We start from the raw sequence: 21,284 nt of genomic DNA on the forward strand, positions 1-21,284 counted from the left end.
CTCAGTCTTTGAATTGTGAATTGGAAGTTGTTCTATTAGATGTGCTAAATGAACCAGATTGAATGATATTCTTTGTTTAAAGATGTAAAGGTACATTGGTACTTGAGTGGTAGAGTATAAACTTCCTTTGAGGAGGATATTTTTGTTGAGGGTGGATCTCCTACCCATTGCTAATTTCTTTAACCCTTTAGCATTCATATTACTTATCAAATCTAATGCTTATTTAATCACATTGTTTTGAATTTATCATGCATCATCTCATAGCTTTGAGATTTCAGTGATGTGATTATGTATTTTTAAAATGACATCTTAGAGTAGGCGCGAGAGGCTGGATCTGGCTGGTTTGAACATAAGACTGGTTGGATATTTGGGCCAGATTAAATGCTGAAAGAGTTAAACAATGCCAAAGAACAAGCTCCATTAAATGCAACAAAATTTGAATTTACTCATTCAGTACCTCAACTCTGTAACTGTATAAAAGTTTGTTTCAAATCTTCCTGGTAAATATGTGTTTCTGTTTAATCTTCACATGAATATAAGAATATCTGCTTCAGAATTCAGAAATCTTTTTAAAAAGCTATGCATATAACAATGGTCCTTGTCTCTCAGACATTCCCCAAATTTTTTTGTATTATGGCTCCAGTGGTTATGTTTATTCTGAGGTCTCCTAATCTGATGCAGTCAAGGTTTCCAATCGCAACACCATCCTTTCAAACAAAAGCATTCACTGTCATTACGACACATCAGTTGGTCTGCACAAAGAAAATAACAATGATAAGTGAGGGCATGAAAAATTGTGTCCAGAGCTTATAAATATATTTATAAGCTCTGTAAACCTACTAAATACTGTTCTAGTTTGATAAGACCATTTAGTTTATCTCTTCAAATTTCTCTTTCTATTTTTGTACAAACAATCTTGAAACAATTAAAAAATAATATTTTAGTGAGTAATTTGATGTTAATCATGAACCAGAGGTTCCTTTAATCTCTGCTTAACTTGTTAGGTATGCCAGCCTGGTTATAAGCCTTTGGTATGACGACATTCCTTAGATTAGAATCCTGATCCTTCAGCTATTTTTTCTTCCTTCCATGTTCCTAGTTCACTGATTATTTGTCCTTAAGCTCTTATAGATATTCTATGGTCGCTGTTCCATAAAGATTGTGTATGCTTCAGAAGACAGGTTTTCATGTCTGTTTACTGTGCTGAAATGCTTGTTACATCTCCATTTCAAGTGGAACTCCAGCAACAGCCTCTCTTTGTAAGGATTTGCTGGGACTTATAGAATTCAGCAATGTTGTAGATGTCTTGGGTTATGAAGTCTTGCTGTGGCCACCAGTTTCAAGTTGTGTTACCTCGTTATTGCTGGTTAATCAGATGGATCATCTGACTTGATGGCAGTCATCAACTTCAAGCCTGTTGGGACACATGGCAGCTACTCGATTACATTTCCCAAGTGTGTTTTGGTTACATGAAAGGTATCTTCTATATAAAGAAAATATATGAAGTTTGTGATTTAGGCTTCAGTTTTTCATCAGTGAATTAGAATAGTATTCATTTTTGTTTGCTTTCAGTATGATTCTTTTCTCTAAAAATTGAGCTGTCAGTTCTCATATTTGGAAGAAATCAACCTTATTGACTTCCAGATGAAATAAGTGTTTGTGGCTTACAAACTTTTCCTAAGGACATAGTAAATGAAATATATTTGACCTGCTATCAAACCTAGCTCACAGACCGAGTCCATTATGGGTCCAGTATATATGTTAAGGCACTCCATATATGAACTTGAAAATTTGAAATATTTTCTGCTTGAGTAGCATGAGACAAGTAAATTGGAGTTATGGTGGGTCTCTTGCGCAATGTATCATTTGAATAATCTGTGACCTAGAGGTCATGAGTTGAATTCTCTGGTGATTCACAGTGTTTCACTAGCTGAAAATTCAAGACTAAAAGTGACTATAAGCAGATTCTGTGACCTGTAAATTTTTTAACAAATAGGAGACCTAAATTATCATTATCTTCGTAATTTTAACATCCACTTTTCCATGCTTGTATGAGTCAAAGTTTATTGAAGCAGATTTTTTTTATTGCTGGATGCCCTTCCTGTCACCAACCTTCACCTCTTTCAAAGCAAAGTAGTATTTTTCATGGCCAAACATGTTCTCATAGCACTTTCTCATCAGTTGACTATATGTTTACTGAAAGGAATCATTGCAGCCGATTGTAAAGCAATATGCAAAATATAATTCAGTCGGGAAATGCTACCTGATTGCACTACAAGAATTCCACAAAATATGTGTAAAATAGCTATGGAAGTTTTGCCGCTTGCGAAATACAAACCAAAATTAAACACAGATACATCGTATGTAAAAGAATAACTTGTGATATCATGCTGTCTGTCAGAACTTACCATTATATAGTTGTAAATTCAATGTTGAGGATTTTATCAGCTCTAAAATTATTCCCAAGGCTCTTTGCGACTTTCTACAAAACGTGCAGAATACTCACCATAACAACAGTTTATTTTGAAAATGAGTTTGTGAAAGCCTTGAAGTATCAGAAAAGTAGGTCTATGAACATGGTTGCGGGCATGGGTATGTGGTTAGGAAGTTTGCTTTGCAACCACATGGTTTTGGGTTCAGTCCCACTATGCAGCAAGCTTGAGCAAATATCATCTACTATAGCCCCCAGGCCAGCCAACACTTGTGAGTGAATTTGGTAGACGGAAACTGTGAAAAAACCCATAGAATATATAAGGCTGTTTGTGTTTGTTTCCTCACTAACACATGACCACTGGTGCTGGTTTGTTTACATCCCTGTAACTTAGTGGTTCAGCAAAAGATATCAATAGAATAGGTACCATATTTAAAAATTAGTACTGGAGTTGATTTGTTTGACTAAGCCCTTCAAGGTGTACCCCAGTATGGCCACATTCCAGTGACTGAAACAAGTAAAAGAAGATTATTGCTCCAAACAAAACATGAAGAACTAATAAAACCCAAAAAAAAACCCTTGAATAACAAGGAATTTATCAAATTAAACATGGTCATATTTTTAATAATGTGTGAAAGAAAAGCTGGACTGTGTGGTAAGTAACTTGCTTACAACCACATGGTTCAAGGTTTAGTCCCATTGCGTGGCACCTTAGGCAAATGTCTCCTGCTATAACCCTGGGCCGACCAAAGCCTTGTGAGTGGATTTGGTAGATAGAAACTGAAAGAAGCCTGTCATATATGTGTTTGTGTTCCCCCCCCCCACCATTGCTTGACAACAGATGCTGGTGTGTTTACATCCCTGTAACTTAGTGGTTTGGCAAAAGAGACCAATATAAGTACTAGGCTTACAAAGAACAAGTCCTGGGGTTGATTTGTTTGACTAAAGGCGGTGCTCCAGCATGGCCACAGTCAAATGACTGAAACAGATAAAAGAATATATTATCCTACAGCACCCAGTACCCATGTTGGGTACTCTTCAAACCCCCAGCCTTGTTAATTGTCGACACAGTGCTTGTAGCAACTCCATTTAATGACCTTGATTGATTAAACTTGTTTTCTCCTTTCCACTAGAGGTAGAGATGTTTGGTGTCAGATAATGTTAGCAAGTCCTCCTCCCCTTTTCTTACATATACGGTGGTGGTGGGAGATGTTGCTGTTAGGAATAGGATTGTGTTGTGTATGTGTGTGTTCATGTATATATATATTACATGCATACATACACAAGTTTTCTTTTAATTGATCCACAAATCCCCACCCACTTATATGTAAGAGTTTTGTTAATTTTTTCACGTAAAGAGCTGAGGACATATATGTAATTATCACTGCAACCCCGCTCCACACACGCATGCAAGCGCACATGCACAAAGCTTGTACAGAAAAGCATACATTTACATATGTACACAGCTTGTGCAGAGAAGCACGCTCACAGACATACACAAACACACACACACACATATTAATATATATTGAGCCTAGTTGAGGTCACTCAATCTGTTATAAATAGCAGCCAGTTCTCCTTCAAATTACTTCCTACCATCTTCAAAAGGGTCACATTGGATAACATAGTCTTAGACGTACAAAAAGACATGCTAGTCGTAAATGGAAAGCCTTTAAAAATTACTCCTGCTCAGGAGTTGACTGGAGCTAAATAGCAACCATTAAACACAGATCCACACAGACAGCAACATCTACATCAAATATATGAATATAAATCTGCACAAATAGTCTATACATGCAATCGCTGCCCTCCCATAGCTACAGACACATACCAACCAAGTATTTCTTCACCACTCCTTAGACTAATTATGTCAGTCTGTGTATATATGTTCATTGGATTTAACTAACATGTAACTGATGACATTGAGAGAGACAGACGGAGTGATAGTGAGGGAGCACATTAAAAGGAGATAGAGTGAGTTGTAGATGAGAGATTAATGAAGAGAGTGGGAGAGCAGTAGATGAAGACTTAATATGAATATAATGGTTGAGAAAAACCCAAATCTAGATGTTAATAACATCTCAGTTTCCATTACCACCACCACTACCATTATTGTTTCTTATCCATTTTTCCTTTGCTTATATGGGTTGAGCAGGTCTTTTCTTGCACAGCATTTATCAGCCATCATTTCCTTTGTCAGGTTAAGGCTTCCTATTCCACAAGTTCCATCTGTTTGGAAACACCTGACATCCTCTATATGCATCACATGCCTGTAAAAACATACTCTTCTCCCTTGCAGTCTACATACAATTCCGCTGGTATCCAGTTTTTCTCTCACCTCATTTCTGCTCCATCATTCATGCATCCTAACATTACATACCCAAAGGAGCATGCTCTTACTATTTCCTTTCAAACTTAGCAAATTCTTTGCATCCACAATGAATATCTCTGTGCTATGCAACATAGTGCTTCTCTGCTTCACATATAAGCATCATCATGCTGGCTGCCTTTCACTCTAAAGGTGAAAATGTTGCCAGCAGATTTAATAATTCCTGAACTCTTCTACCCTGTTCTTGCTATCATGGCTCTGCTTTCAAAACACTGCTATTAGGTCACCAAAATCCATGGTTCTCAAATTTTAATTTGTGATAAAAATCAGGATTTTTCCAAAGTTGTTATGTCCTGTCTTGGGTCAGAGAGACTACTGAGTACAGAGGTAGTTGGTGGTGTGGAGAGGACAAAGGACCAACAATAGAATATCAGATATTTCATTTAAAAGCTACTTGTAGCAGTCAATCTAAAATCAGCTGAGAATTTCATTTTTTTAAGAATTATATTAAGGTGCATAAATTTTCTCAGGTGCCTGGGATTCTCTTTAAAAGTAGTTGTAAGCTTGTGTGTGATAATAGGTCTGAATTTCTGCAAAGTTTCCTTGAAAAAAATTCCAGAATTTCTGTATTTAGTATTATTATTAGCCCTTGTAATAATAGTAAATTAGTATTTATATCATAAACCTTTATAAATGAGAGAAATAATTCTTTGAGATGGTGAGTCTTGAGGCAGACAAAGCTGTAAACAGTAGTGTATAAATATTGGGTTTAAAAACCTCTTGGATAGAAAATACAAATTTTATTTTTATTGTTCATGGTTTAATAAATTCATCAAAAGTTTCTTTCCTTTTATCAATTAGAACAAGATTCATTTTGGAAATACATTTAAGCTTTATGGTGATTGGGGATGTCTGAATTAATTGGCCATTGAACAAAATGCCTTGTGGAAAGTACCTTTGCCTGTCGGCATTCTTTTCAGCCTTCACCAATCCTCTGCTTTGGAAGCCAACATTTCATTATCACATTGTAGACAAGCATCATCATGCAGTCATCCAGCAGAGGCAGTTGTTCCCTGAACTTTTTCTCTTCTGTTCTTTGGTCAATAAAACAATTACCTGTTAATTACTGGGGTTGATATGTGACTTAACCGTAAAGGTAGTACCCTAGCATTGTCACATTCCAGTAACTGAAACCAGTTAAAGATTAAATCCTGCAGGAGGATTCTCCAGCAGCATATATTATAGTTCTTTGAATTACTACATCCTGGAACATGCTTATGGCTATCTTTATAAGTCAGTTGTCAATGTCTTTAACAGAGGTGGTTGTTTATCTTTCTGATAGTGTGAATTACAAATGGTTGTCACAGACACATTCCTTAACTCTCTCACTGTCTTTAATTCATCAGCTTAGTCTGCATAATTCCTTATCTTTTTGGCTTGCTTCTGCACAACATTGTAGCCATTTGGCATTGCTATGCCATTTAACATAATATTTTCATTGTATCATGTCATGTAAATTATGCTGAGTATGATATGATATCTGAAGGTCTGTCTGCAAGTTTAAGTTTCACCGTATTTCTGAGTGGAAAAACCAGTAAAGTGTTGGAAAACGCTTTTTTGCTATTTAGTTATGTTTCTGAGTTCAAATTCCAATGAGATTGATTTTTGCCTTTGGGATGAATAAATTAAATATCACTAGTGTACCGGAACTTGATTCAGTGGCCTACAGCTTTTCTTCACAAACTTGTATTCCTGTACCAAAATAAGAACTCATTGTTATTATTGCTATTACTGAAAGGTGACGAACTGGCAGAAACTTCAGTACACCAGGCAAAATTCTTAGCTGCATTTCATCTGTCTTTATATTCCAAAATTCAAATTCTGCTGATGGGGGGGGGGTTATCCTTCATTGTTTCATGATTGATGAAATAAGCACCTGTTGATTTCTGGGGTCAATGTAATCAACATATCCCCTGAAATTGCTGACCCCATGCCAAATTTTGCACCCATTATTACTAGTACTGTTTTGTCTCAGAATAAGCAGAGTGCTGAGCAAAATATTTTCCAATATGGAATGAAGTGATTGGACTCATTTGTGTGGATGCTGATGATTTGGCATGGCTCACTGGACGTTCAATCTGTTTTGGCAGCAGTTCTTTCTTTTAGTGTTGGCAGCAAGTATACATATATTTTCAGAAATATATACATACACTTAGAAAGAGTGAGGGACATAATTTATTAATTGAACATGATTGACCTGTTCAATTCCTCATAAAGAAATATGCTCACACACATAAAATGGAGAAAGATGTGGAAGGAAAAAGGAGAAATATATTTAAAATGTTTGATGCCAAATAAGCATTGAATCAGCAACACCAAATAGGTGGCACAAAAATGGTTATGCCAAGCTGCCTCATACTCCTCTCTGTTAGGAGGCACGTGTGCACCCAATGATAACTTCCATTTGCTAAATTCAATAACAAGGCTTCGGTCAGCCTGAGGCAGAAGACAGTTGCCAAGGTGCCACTCGGTGGGATTGAACCTGAAACCATGTGGCTAAGAAGCAAGCTACTTACCACACAGCCATGCTTGCATCTTTGCAATATATAGATATATCCCTATGTCTGAGTCCAAGTTATAGTTTGACTTTGCTTTTCATAATCTATAAATTGTTAAAATGGGCAGCTAAGGTTTAATTCCCAGTGTGAGCTGTTTTCATTCGACATAACTGACTTATGTTCTTTGAAAATGGACAAACACAGCAAATTTACTGATTTCCTTCTTGTAAAACTTCACAACACTACCATCAATATCATTAATTCTACTCCCAAAGGATTGTGGATTAGCAGAATCGCTAGAGCATTTGACTAACTCTCTTGCAATATTTTGTTCCAAATTTGAAACCTGCCAAACTTTCAACTTATACTCTTATCATTTCAGAGTGTATGTGGGCTTTGTCATGTGGTCAATTTCTTATGAATCTCTTCAACATCTTTGTTCCATGGTCGGTGGGGTACCAGCCAAGTGGTAGGGCTGCTGTAATTGACTGACACTCTTTTCTGAAAATCTGGCTTTCTACCTTTGTTAGAAACCAAACTCGTTAATTTTTCCTACCCACAATACAAGTTTTTCCATTTACTCTCACTGTTGCTAGCAAATTTGTTGTTGAAGTGAGCTTCTTTTTTTTATACCAATGTTCTAGTTGTTGTTGTCATTTAGTCCCAGGTAATCAAGCATTCCAGCCATGGCAATCTTGTTCTGCATTACCCAGTGTGTTTTTTCTTAAAGATGGAAGAATGTGATTTGAGGAAAATTTGGTTGTTATTACTAACCAGTAGAGCTGCCACATATTAGCTTTCTTCTTGGTTAATCCAATTGGTATACAATTACCATTTTAGAAGTCATTTGGTGGGGTAGTTGTTACAAGAAGCAGAAACCCATGAAAATGTCCTCTTCTCTAGTTATGTCATTGGTGATGATGATGATGATGTGGAGGAGGAAAACAATTGAAAAAAAACATAATTTTCTTTAGATATCTCTCCTTCCCCTACCAGATGCCAATGTCTGAAATATGTCACAGATTCAAACGATTTAACCCTTTCGTTACTATATTTCTGACCAAAATACACCCCTCATGAGTTTCAATTAAATTCTAAAATAATCATGAATTTAGGCTTGTTTCATTAAATAACTGTAACTTTTTTACTTATCAACATTTTAATGTGATATTTGGAACATAATTAAAGGAAGGGTTCTTAATCAATTCTATTGCATAACTTTTGTCTCAAAGTGACTTTAATTACAGGTAAATTCAGGTAAATTGAGCAAAAGGTAAAAATATTAAAATTTTAAATTGAGCAAAAGGTAAAAAATTAAAATTTTGTTTAAACATCACTATAGAAAATGAATCATCAGCTAATATTCAAATGGGTATGCAACAAAATTTTGATAAAGAAGAATTGTGCACATCACTAGATCAGTTGAATTTAATGCACAACAGGTACCATAAAGGTGAAATAAACTGAAATATTGGAATCCACCGTAAGTTTGACCGAACTAAAGAAATCGGTCAAAAAATAATATACGGCCCTGGTTATGGAATGGAAGTGATAAATTCCAGACCACATCGTTCCCTAGGCCATGCTGACTAACATTATTTTCCCTGTATAAAAACTAAATCCACGCAGTACCCAGTATTTGCTTCACAAATTTCCCAAACTTTGAACCCCGATTTTAGGTTTGTTTACAATTTGCGTAAGTGTGTTTCCACATTGATCGCTTCAAACAATAACTTCCAGACCACATCGTACCCTAAGCCATGCTGACTAACATTAGTTTCCCTGTATAAAAACTAAATCCACAACAGTACCCAGTATTTGCTTCACAAATTTCCCAAACTTTGAACCCCGATTTTGGTTTGTTTACAATCTGCGTAAGTTTGTTTCCGAAGTGATCACTTCAAACTAGCATACTGAAAAAAATAAAAGTCTAATGGTTTCACTTCCTAAGAAAGGCTATAGATAAACTTTATCTCCTCAGAAAAATTGCTAATAAAAACATTTTAAAAGTTTTTTTACTTCATTCCGATGTAAAATCGTCTTCGCTGTCGCCTTCGCCGCTTTGTTTCTTCGGAAGGCGCTGATTTCATCTTCGGATAAAAAAATATTCATTATTTTGTACACCACGTGCTTTAGTACCTATTTCATTCTTTTTCTCGATATCTCCCTATTTTCCGTTGACAAAGCTTTAAATTCGGAATCAATGCTTGATAACATGAAACTCCTATCCATTTTCAAAGTTGAAGAAAAATCGATGCCGAAAAACTTGTGGAAAAAAATCTCCCAAAATTCACTGAGTTGAGATATCACTTCAAGCAATGTCGGATACTATAACTTAACTATTTACAATGTGAAATCACATGCTTTAACGAATGTACCAACGAGATTTGGGTTCGAATTTACATTTAAATAACAATGGGTTCTAACGGCCGGGTATGGCCGGGTTGGTACTTTGAACCAAAAATTTTTCGGCCGGCTACGGCCGGGTTAGTAACGAAAGAGGGGTTGATGTCAGAGGAATATTTTGGCTCCATGACCTCCTTATGTAAATCTCAGCTGTGGTTTCAGATAACTTCAACATGAATCAAGTGCTCTGGACAGGTGTCAGCTGGGAGACTGTTGTTGATCTCAAGAGATGAAGAGAAATAGATAGGTAGAGACGGAAAAGCTGCACTCTGCTATTCAAAAGTTAACCTTCAATATTTTTAGTTTGGACTTTGATAGTCATTTAATTTTGACAGAAGTGTGTGTGTGTGTGTGAGTGTTTAAAGTTTAAGGTTTCATACAGTTATAAGTCTAATCTCATGTTAAAAAACTGAGGATTATCACTTGAAATACCACAAAAACACCATACATTATATTGAGTAGTCTCATTTGTAGTTGTATAACCAATCTATACATAGACACACACACACTATATATATATATATAATATATATATATATATAGGTAAACAGTAAAATTAATTACAGACATGGACAAGAACATGAAACACCACAGAGACGACACAACCACAGGACGGGACATTCGAAGCCCTCAGTCATCAGTCAAGAACCAGATCATCTTAGCAATTTCGGCTGATTAATCTTGAGATTGCTCCGATATGGCCAGCCCGCCAAGGGAAATCTAAGCCAAGCGCATTAGATCCCCTGGAAGAAAGCTTCGAATGTATACAACGAAAGGACGGAAAACGATCGAAGTACACAAACAAAAATACAGAATACGTGACACCAATAAGAATACAAAAACGTAAAAACAATAACGGTAAAAATAAAAAATAAACAACAAAACAAAACCAGGACGTAGGACAAGGGTCTTTCGACAGGACGATATATATATATATATATATATGAGAGATTCAGATGAATATGGTACATAAGTTGAGGCACCTGAATTTAGTACGGTATTACCCATACAATTTCAAAATAAGGTGATTAAAATTTAAAAAAAGCAACAAGGATATCCAGAGGTAATACTTTTGGATGTCCATGCTGCTTATTTTGATATATATATATATACACACACACACACATACATATACATACATCTACACACACACACACACTTACACATACCTACGCAAACCACCAACTTTTGTATCCCTGGTTGGCATCCAGTACATGCTATAAAGTGGTTGGCATTAGGAAACACACCATGCAGAAACCATGCCAAAGCAAACGCTGAAACACGATGCAGTCCTTGGGCCCATCAGAACCTGTCAAAGCATCCAGTCCATGCCAGCATGGAACACGTGTTAAATGATTACATATGTGTGTGTGTGTGTGTGTGTGTGTGTGTGTGTGTGTGTGTATATGTATATATATATATGACACATGCTGTCAGTAATTACTTAGGGTAGACAGTTGGTGATATTGATGTAGTAAAACACACAAAAATTAGTGAAACACAGGTGCACGACTGAGATGAAGGTAGATTTACTTCTGCCTTTATAGCACGTAAAGAAAAGGGTGTTGTAGGAGTGTAGGCAGAACGTGTACCACAGCAGTTCTATGCATAGCTTAAATACTGAGATTGAAAAGCAGGGGCGAAATATGCCCATCTAATCTGCAAAAATTAGAATATTTTGCATTTTATGCATAGTAATTAGAGTAACCTTCATAATTTTATTAAATTAGGTCCATATTTTGCCATAAATGGAAAATGTTGCTATCAATCTATTTTATTCAAGGTAGGCACTGCCTACCTTGCATACCTAGGTGGGCACATCCCTAATATGTGTGTGTGTGTGTATGTATATATATATATATATATATATATATATATGTATATATATATATATGTGTGTGTGTATGTATATATATATATGTGATGTCTTCCATTCTGGCATGGGCTGTAGAGCACTAATCGTTTGTTTGGGCATGGTTTCTATGGCTGGATGCCCTTCCTAATGTCAACCACTTTACAGAAGGCACTGGGTGCTTTTTACATGGTACCAGCATGAATGAGTTTTATGTGGCACCAGCACGGGTGCTTTGTATGTGGCACCAGCATGGGTGCATTTTACGTGGCACCAACACAGGTGCTTGTTACGTAGCACCAGCACAGGTGCTTTTTATCTGACACCAGCGTGGGTGCTTTTTATGTTGCACTATTACAGGTGCTCTGTACATGGAAGCAGCTCGTTGTTTTGTAAGTGGCATCAACACCTGCAAGCTCACAAGACAAAGCCCTCTCAGCTGAGAGAGGAAGTGAAACCAAGAGATTAGAGTATGATAGAGGGACAAAGATAGTCTTCTTGCTATCAAAAAATACTTGGTAAATATTTATTGTATGTTTAAACTCCTGGCAATGCATATGCATTGTAAAACAAATAATTTTCTTATCTCAAAGTGTTGGACGAAATAAGTCACTCAAAAATATAAATTATTTCTCAGATAATCCAATACCAACATTATTGCATTTTTGTGGTTAGTTATCTCTGAAGAGTTGGTGTAAGACTAATTTTTGATGGTGTTATTCACAATGCTTTCATTTTTTAATAGGTAAATTCATTGTTTGCTACTGTGATGGTGTTGATGGTGATAATAATGATGATGTAGATTAGTACTGTGTAGATTAGCAGTTGTAGTGGTGACAATGTTAATGAGCTGGCTGTTGTAGTGGTGGCAGTAGAGGTGTTACTGTTAATTCTTGTCTACTAAGAATGACTAATTCAGTCTACTACACTCTCTGATCTGAATGGACCTATAATTAAGTGGTATAGCATTGACCACACACACACACACACTCTCTCTCTCTCATACACACACACACATGCATGCACATGCCTATACACACACTCTCTCTCATACACACACATGCATGCACATGCCTATGCACACACACACACACACACCGTATGCTCCTTAGTTTGTTCATTCAGTTGGATTAATTAAGAAATCTCTTTGTTGTTTGTTGATATGAAGTCTCCCCCTATTCATTCTTTACCGACTTTGTTACATGCTCACACACACACACATACATCACATAGATTCCTTTTGACTGGGTAGAAGACCAATTTTTTCAGAGGATCCATTATGTCAGGATGAAAGCTGAAAGTTAGGCCACCTAATTTCGACTCATATACTTTTGGATCAGATTGCAAACTAAATATATATATAAGAAATCATTTGTGTATGTGTGTGTGTAGATAGATTGGTAGATACACACACACACACGCACACACTCATGCTGTTATCATTAACATTATTTTCATGTCAAAAACTGTTATGCTTAATATTATTAGTAACAACAATCAGGTTGTTTGTTAATAGTCTCCATTGGACATATTTTCATTCTAATCTAAAACAATAACCAACAGAGTAATAATGTAGTCTCTATCTAGTGGTGTAACCTGTTAGAAATAGCAACCAGATATCCTAGACAATACCCTACTGTCTTAAAGATGTGTCAGAGATTGGATAAGTTAATCTTTGATTATAGATCTATTGATTTGGGTTTTAACCTGGAATTAAAAATGAAGTGCAAAATTTAGTTTTTAAACCTTTACAAGACATTTCAGAAAGCAATTACTGTTTTTATATGCATCTTCCATTCTAACATGACTGGGATGGTCTCCAAAACTTTGTACACTTCTATACTGCTGGAGCAATTGTTTTGCAGCTGTAAAAAAATTCCTTCTGCTGACCTCTTACATGTCAGATGGCCTAAGGCAAACAGAGTTATGGGCCTTGTCAGGAAGTACAACATAATGATAGCAGCTATAGGATTTTAGCTCAGCTCGTGTGTGGCCATTAAATTCAAATATGTATGTTTGTGTGTGTATGTAGGCACCAGCATGGTGTACAGTTAAAAAATTCACTTCCCAACCACATGGTTTTGAGTTCAGTCTCACTATGTGGCACCTTGAGCTTGTATATTCTACTATAGTCTCAGGCCAACCAAAGCCTTGTTAGTAGATTTGATAGACAGAACCTGGAAGAAGCCTGTTGTGTATGTGTGTGAGAGTGCACACACACACACACACACACACACACACACACGCACACACATGTATGTGTTTCTGTCTCTTTCTCTTGACATGTTGTAGAGATGTAAATGAATATCACTCTCATACAAGCAGTGTCCCACATTTTCTATCTTCCATAGAAATGCATGCAACCATGAGGAATAAAAACCTCACTTGGAAATGTGAGGGTGGCGATAAACAGGGCATCTGGTCATAGAAAATCTACTTCAACAAATTCTCTTCAACTTGTGTGAACATGGAGAAACAAAAAAGCATTGAAACAATGATGATTTGAATAGCATGAATGTCATCAAATCCCATTTTCACTTTGCATTACATTTCCTTTACATTATTCCCCTAATTCTGCATACTTTCTTCTCTTCTCTTATGAATCAACTATCATAGACCCCTCTTCCACAACTTAGTCAGCTCTGTGATGACTGCATGGCATATGTATCATCAAGTGACTAAGAGACAGAGGCCATTTACACTCCTTATCTCTTTGGTACAAGTTAAAGCATAACATACAAGTGACCTTATAAAACAGTAAAAAGTCCACAGGTTAAGGCATACTATAGGATGGCAGAGACGGCTGTGTGCAAGTGTGAATCCCATGAGTTGGAGTGGCTGTTCCAGCTTCCAGCACATCTCCCAGGCAACACTTCATCCTTTTTGTCTGCCAGAATCATGAGACAGACCAACAAGTTGTTTTTGTGGAAGAAAATATATATCATCCTGTTTGTATTTAATGATGATAATACTGTCTGTGAGTGTGTGTAAAATTTGTTTTCCTTTATGTGTATAGCTTTAGGAAGGGCATTCAGCTGTAGAAAGCATGCCAGATCAGATGGGAACCTGGTACAGCTCCCCAGTATAGTCAAACCATCCAATCCATGCCAGCATGGAGAATGAAGATGATGATGATGATATATATGCATGTGTATGTAATGTGTGTGTGTATTGTGATGTCAATGTTGTTTAGACCCCCCCCCAGTCATTTCTGAATGAGTAGATCCTTGTATGAAAAGCATTCCAGTTACAACTTCCCTGTCCTTCCATATATCAAGGGCTACCTTGCCTATTGTGTCCTACAAGAGTGTAGGCTGTGATTCAAGGAAAATTTGGTTGTTATTTCCAGCAGATTAAACAACTTGCATAGAGGCTCCTTCATTGACATTTTTAATGTAGTATTTTTAATGCAAAAGGTACAATAACCTATTTTACCTTGGATTGCTTAGCAAGAAATAGCCACTCTTTATACTTCACAGCTCAATGGTTTGTGGTGGAAAGGGACAGAGACGTCTCTCTGTAAAATTATTTGCTCTGACAATTCTTATGTAAATGTCTATTGCTGTAAAACTCATTTCACCAATGACAAATGGATGGAAAGCACTGAAGGAGAACAACACAAAGAGATGTTCTGTGAATAGGTTTCTGGTCTTGGCTGTCTGATTTGATGGCCTTTTCTTACGGTTTGACTCCAGTTGAACATTCACAATGTGTGTGTATGAATGCACGCACACACACACACACACACACACACACCACACACACACACACCCTCACTATGTTATGTATGTTTGTTTTCAATGTATTAAGGTATGAGGGAATGAAGTTATGGTTGTGTGGTTAGAGAGCTCGCTTTCCAACCACATGGTTAGGGGTTCAGCCCCACTGCATGACACCTTGGGCAAATTCCTTCTACGGTAGCCCTAGGCCAACTAATGCCTTGTGATTGTATTTGGTAATCAGAAACTGTGTGGAAACCAATCATACGTGTCCCCCACCCTGCTTGACAACAAATATTTGTTTGTTTATGTTCCTGTAACTTAGCAATTCAACAAAAGACACTAATAGAATAAGCATTAGGTTTAAATAAAATTGAGTCCTTCAAGGTGGTGCTCCTGCATGGCCACAGTCCAGTGACTGAAAAGATAGATATAGTTATGTGGTGATGTGTTAAATTTATGATCAACTCTGACTGTTGCATTAACCGCATTGATTAGTGGGCAATATAATTTCAGTAGATTAGTGGTCATTGACCTTAGTTTAATCTCTCAATGGATTAGTAGTGAATAGTTAGTCACTTCTGCTGATCAGTGATTTGTCTTGTGATTAGTCATGCCAGTTATTGAATAATGGTTAATCATTTGAAATTCATTAGTACTATCAGTAGTTAGTATCATCAATAAATTCTTAGTTAATGCCATTTTTGTTCTTCTATATGTCGTTAATTACCTCAATAATTTAATAGTGGGCGCAGGAGTGGCTGTGTGGTAAGTAGCTTGCTTCCCAACCACATGATTCTGGATTCAGTCCCACTGCGTGGCATCTTGGGCAAGTGTCTTCTACTATAGCCTCGGGCCAACCAATGCCTTGTGAGTGGATTTGGTAGACGGAAACTGAAAGAAGCCCATCGTATACATGTATAAATAAATATATATATATATAGGAGTGGCTGTGCGTTAAGTAGCTTGCTTACCAACCACATGGTTCCGGGTTCAGTCCCACTACGTGGCACTTTGGGCAAGTGTCTTCTACTATAGCCTTGGGTCGACCAAAGCCTTGTGAGTGGATTTGGTAGGCAGAAACTGAAAGAAGCCCGTCATATATATGTGTGTGTGTGTATATATATATATATATATATGTATGTTTATGTGTCTGTGTTTGTTCCCCCAACATCGCTTGACAACCTATGCTGGTGTGTTTACGTCCCCATAACTTAGCAGTTTGGCAAAAGAGACCAATAGAATAAGTACTAGGCTTGCAAAGAATAAGTCCTGGGGTTGATTTCTATGACTAAAGGTGGTGCTACAGCATGGCCACAGTCAAATGACTGAAACCAGTGAAAGAGTGTCAGTAGTAACTGCATCATAGGAATTAATTTGTTCATTATTAGGCAAACTTCATTTTTGTATGTTTGTGATACCAACTGGCCAACAAGCATCTTTAGTATTATGTGGGCCATAATTTCCTTTATACCTTTATGGTATTATCTGGATGACAATGTTATACTACTTTGATATCATATGGTCAATGAATGGAGAACACTAATACCATCTGTTAAACATCAATGCAGGTCCCAAAGAACCTGAGGGACCTACACAAAGAGGATGTAGATGTTTTCAAAACAAAATTGGATCTCTTCCTGTCAAAAGTCCCAGATGAACCTGCCTCATGACAGGAGAGCAACATCAAACTCCCTTATTCATCAAATACCACATATCAGAGGTGGCTCTCAACAATAACAGTGTAGCAAAATGGCGGTGCCCCAGCATGGCCATAGCTTGGAGCAGAAACTGATAAAAAATAAAAAAAGTATCACTGTCATGCACATGGTGTCCTTTGTTTCCAATCTTCTGCGAGAACGTCATAGGGAAATATTAACATACTTCAAAACAAGTAAGGGTTAGTAAGAAGGGCATCTGACCATTGAAAAATCTGCCTCAAATTCCATCCGAGTCATGCAAGCATGGACATGTAGATATCTTTAAAAAAATGTGTTCTCTTTATATGAAAGATGACAGATTTTGTGTTAAATGAGACAAGACACTACTGTGTACTTATAAAGTATGATTCTTTGAAGTAGACACTTCCAATGCACTTATGAAAATGTTCCCTTGGAGAAGACATATTCATACTACATATGTAGTATTTGTTTGGAAAAGATGGTACTTTACCATGGTGCTACACAGGAAGCCTGTCCATACTACTCATGGAAATATTGCATGTAAGAATGACACTGTACATCATGGTAGTCATTTTAATTAGTCAAACACTCTGCTGGTACTAACATTGAATTATTTTCGAGTGGTTATACTAGACATGTTTTTTTCATGTCCGGTTCTACAAAATTCCATGGGACAGCTGGGACACTAAGCTACCAAGCTAAATGTATACTCTAGTACTTGATTAAGTCAAATCATGTCGAAGTTTACTGTACCTGCTCTTGTTCAAAGTTCATTAAAATGATAGCAGTCATTTACTGAAGTGAATTTGAATAAAAATACTTATCCTTTTCATATTTGTGACCTTGTGCCAATGTAAAAAGAATCATTATTTCCAAACCTATACGTCTATTTCAGTTCTTTCTTTAAGGCAAGCATCACCCCTTTTTCTCAATGACATTATGGTTATCAATCCCCTATTTCAGAATGATAATTCCATCCCCCACCCCAACCACTCTGTTTCCTCTGACCTTTATAAGGATCAAGAATTAACTAAGTGTCAGCAAGTCATTACTAACAATTTACTATTGCTTTTTGTGGAACTTCCCTGCTCCTTCTTCTATTCCTTACCCTGACTTTATCAATTACCCAAGCACTTAGCATTCTGATATTCTATTGTATCCTCATAACAACAAAACCTTTGATTTACCCCTCAAAATAATAAACCACTGACCTTTCTCATCATGAACCTTTCATTCTGTTCCCCCAGTTTACTGAAACAATATTGTTAATGAACAATAAGTGATATGTGTAAGGGTTAGGGGGGGGTGAGCCAGGGTTGTTCTGGTCATGTGACACCATCCAACTTTAGCTTCACTGTTGGCCTCTAAAGTAGAGGAATCCATGTATTTTGCACCAGATACCTACTCCTCCTCCTCCTCCTCCTCCTTTGAACCTATCTGTTGTCCTTTTGTATTCAAAAGAACAAAAATAGAAAGTTTTTGTTTTTTGCTTTCAACCACTGGCACAGTCACCTAATTTTCACAGAATGTAGTGATTGGTGATGACTTTAAGGACAGCGATTGCATGTGGCGGGCAGGGGGATATAGCATGAGCTGGGGGTGGATGTAAATAACTTTGGGATTTGTTGTATATATGTTTTATGCATGAGTGAGGGAAATTACCCCAGTCACTTTAAGGCCCTCAGACTAAATGTAAGCAAGTGTAGAAAAAATAATAATAATAAAACTTAGACAGCAATGTGTAGGAATGACTTCATGAATGTGTGAATAGAAAGTTTGCTTCATAACCATGTGGTTTCAAGTTCTATCTCTTTGTGTGGCCCTATAATCCTTAAGCATTTAGCCTGCAAGATTAATTCAAGATATTGTCACCAGTGCTGCCTCTTTGGCACCTGTGCTAGTGGCTGATACCAGTGCCGCCTGACTGGCTCCTGTGCCGGTGGCATGTAAAAAGCACCCACTACACTCTCAGAGTGGTTGGCGTTAGGAAGGGCATCCAGCTGTAGAAACCTTGCCAAATCAGATTGGAGCCTGGTGCAGCCTCCCAGCTTGCCAGTTCTTGGTCAAACTGTCCAACCAATGCCAGTGTTGAAAGTGGACAATGATAGTAATGATAATCTGAATGTAAGTATCTTCTACTGCAGTGGTTCTCAACTGTTTTTTGTCTGTGGATCACTTTAATTTCAATTTTACTCTACTAAACCTTCATAGCCATGTGATATATATATATATATATATATATATATAAACAAAAAATCCCTACTGTATTTTTAGAATTAGATATTATTAGGAATTGTATAAAAAGAAGAAATTTAATATTTTGTGTATCGTAGAAGTTTAAGCAATTTATTGTACATAAACTTTAACAACAAGATATTATGTGGACCCCAGTTGAGAACCCCTGTTTTATTGTAATGTCAGGCCTGACCAATGCCCTGTGAGTGGAATTGGCAGATGGAAACTGTATGGAAGTATGTTGTGTGTTTGTGTGAATATTTACATTCTGTCTTCACATTAAACTGTTTGAGGAGAATGGTGACATTATGTTGAAACTCCTTATTGACTACACATCCTGCAGCACAGTTCTTTCAAAGATAAGTGGAATATAAAAAAGGTCCCTTAAAAATGGTTAAGGGCTAGCAACAGGAAAGGCTTCCGGCTATAAAATAATTCCTGAATAATAAGCATTCATCCAGTCCATAGAAAAATGTACATAAAAGAATGACCAAGCAAATGAGTGAGAAGAAATTAAGTCAGTGTTAAATGTAATTTTAATCTGACTTTATCAAACATGGGTGTCAACTCTCTGTATATTTTGGTTTTAATAATTCTCAGCAATAACTTGGTCAGATTAGTAAATGAAAAATGAATCAATAAGGTATATTTGTAGGTGTCAGAACATACCACATTGATTGTTTATTTATGCTTAAAATTTTAGCTGTTTCTGGTCCTAGTATTCTGCTTGTTTTATGTTCAAATTGGACAGATCTGGCCTCTCACACCTACCCTACAATATCGTTTTAAAAATAAACAATTACATCACCAAAATTGTAAAGCTACAGGGTAATGCATGATCAATTCAAAGCAATGTGAATAAATAAGCATTAGATTTGTCAGGGTAATCTGAATGCTAAATGCTTATAAATACTTAATATGCTGCTAAAGAAAAGACATTCCCTGTTAGACATTTGCAACCCTCATGATGCTTCTGTGTTGATTGCTACTCTGTTCACTGAACCAGAAAATACTTAAGGGCGATTTCATCATCATCATATTAATAATTTATTTATTTATATTTTGCAGTTGGCTTCACCCACCTCTGAAGAAAACATGTCGGATCTACGGAATATAATAACAAAGTAAGTATTTAATGTTTTACCATATTAGACTTTACAAGTGTTGTATTATACTAGAGAATTCCACACAACCAAGGTTCCATACAGTGGGACTGAACCTGGAACCATACATTTGGGAAGCAGGCTTCTAAATCACACAGCCACCCACACCTACACCTATATGTGTGTGTGTGTGTAAAATTAATCACATTTAATTGCTAGTTGTGCATCTATCTGAATATTTGCACCATTCCTTATAGGTGCAATTGGTAGATTCTCTGCCATCTGCTATTCATCTGGAACTTTATTTTTCTAAATTTCTTGTTGAAAATATCTTACTTTGTAATGACCATTGGAGTGAGCATTTCTGAGGAAGCTTCACCAAAAATGGTCTGCAGGGGCCTACTAGCCTGTTTACAATTACAACCAGGAAGGGAATCATGTGCAAAGGAAACTAAAATAACTAGCATCTATCCCAGAAATAGCTACAGAAATATAAACACTTAGCGAATTTCTTTACTCAGTGTTTATATGGGTGGTGTTGGCGGTGGCAGCTATAGTAGCAGGGGATGGGGGCAGTGCTGTCTTGTTGTTTTTCCATTTTTTTTCTTTTTGGAGTATTAGGTGTGGATGTTTCAATGATGAACACCAACTGTTCTTTATAATGCTGATGGTGGTGGTGCTGGGTGGTGATTGTGGAGCTGGTTTTAGAAAGTAGCTGTAAAGATAAGTATTGTGATGGTGGTGGTGGTGGTGGTGGCGACTATTCTAATTGCTGTTGTTGTTCCTACCGTAGTAATCCATGATGGCTCCAATATTTAAAAAAATTTGTTTTTTACCAAGGAAAAATGAGTAACAGGATTTGCTGGGTGAAGGCATCTTTGGTCAACAGTCTAAGTTGTGGGGGAGGTGGAAAGGGTGAGAGAGAAAGAAAGAAGAAGAATGGTGGGAGGGGGAGTGATGTTTTGTTAA

At 36.8% G+C, this 21,284-nt stretch overlaps 1 protein-coding gene across 17 annotated transcripts in view; it reads left to right on the forward strand.

Annotated features, from left to right (window-relative positions):
* Window positions 1–21,284, forward strand: part of LOC115214900 (tensin-3) — a 930,040-nt gene that overhangs the window by 730,119 nt on the left and 178,637 nt on the right. For all 17 annotated transcript variants that reach the window (XM_036505648.1, XM_036505645.1, XM_036505643.1 and 14 more), the window contains one exon: window positions 20,281–20,336. In XM_036505648.1, the coding sequence (XP_036361541.1) occupies window positions 20,281–20,336 (56 nt within the window). The remainder of the gene's footprint in view (window positions 1–20,280; window positions 20,337–21,284) is intronic.

This window comes from Octopus sinensis, linkage group LG8 (assembly GCF_006345805.1).
Source record: "Octopus sinensis linkage group LG8, ASM634580v1, whole genome shotgun sequence".
Taxonomy (NCBI): Eukaryota; Metazoa; Mollusca; class Cephalopoda; order Octopoda; family Octopodidae; genus Octopus; species Octopus sinensis.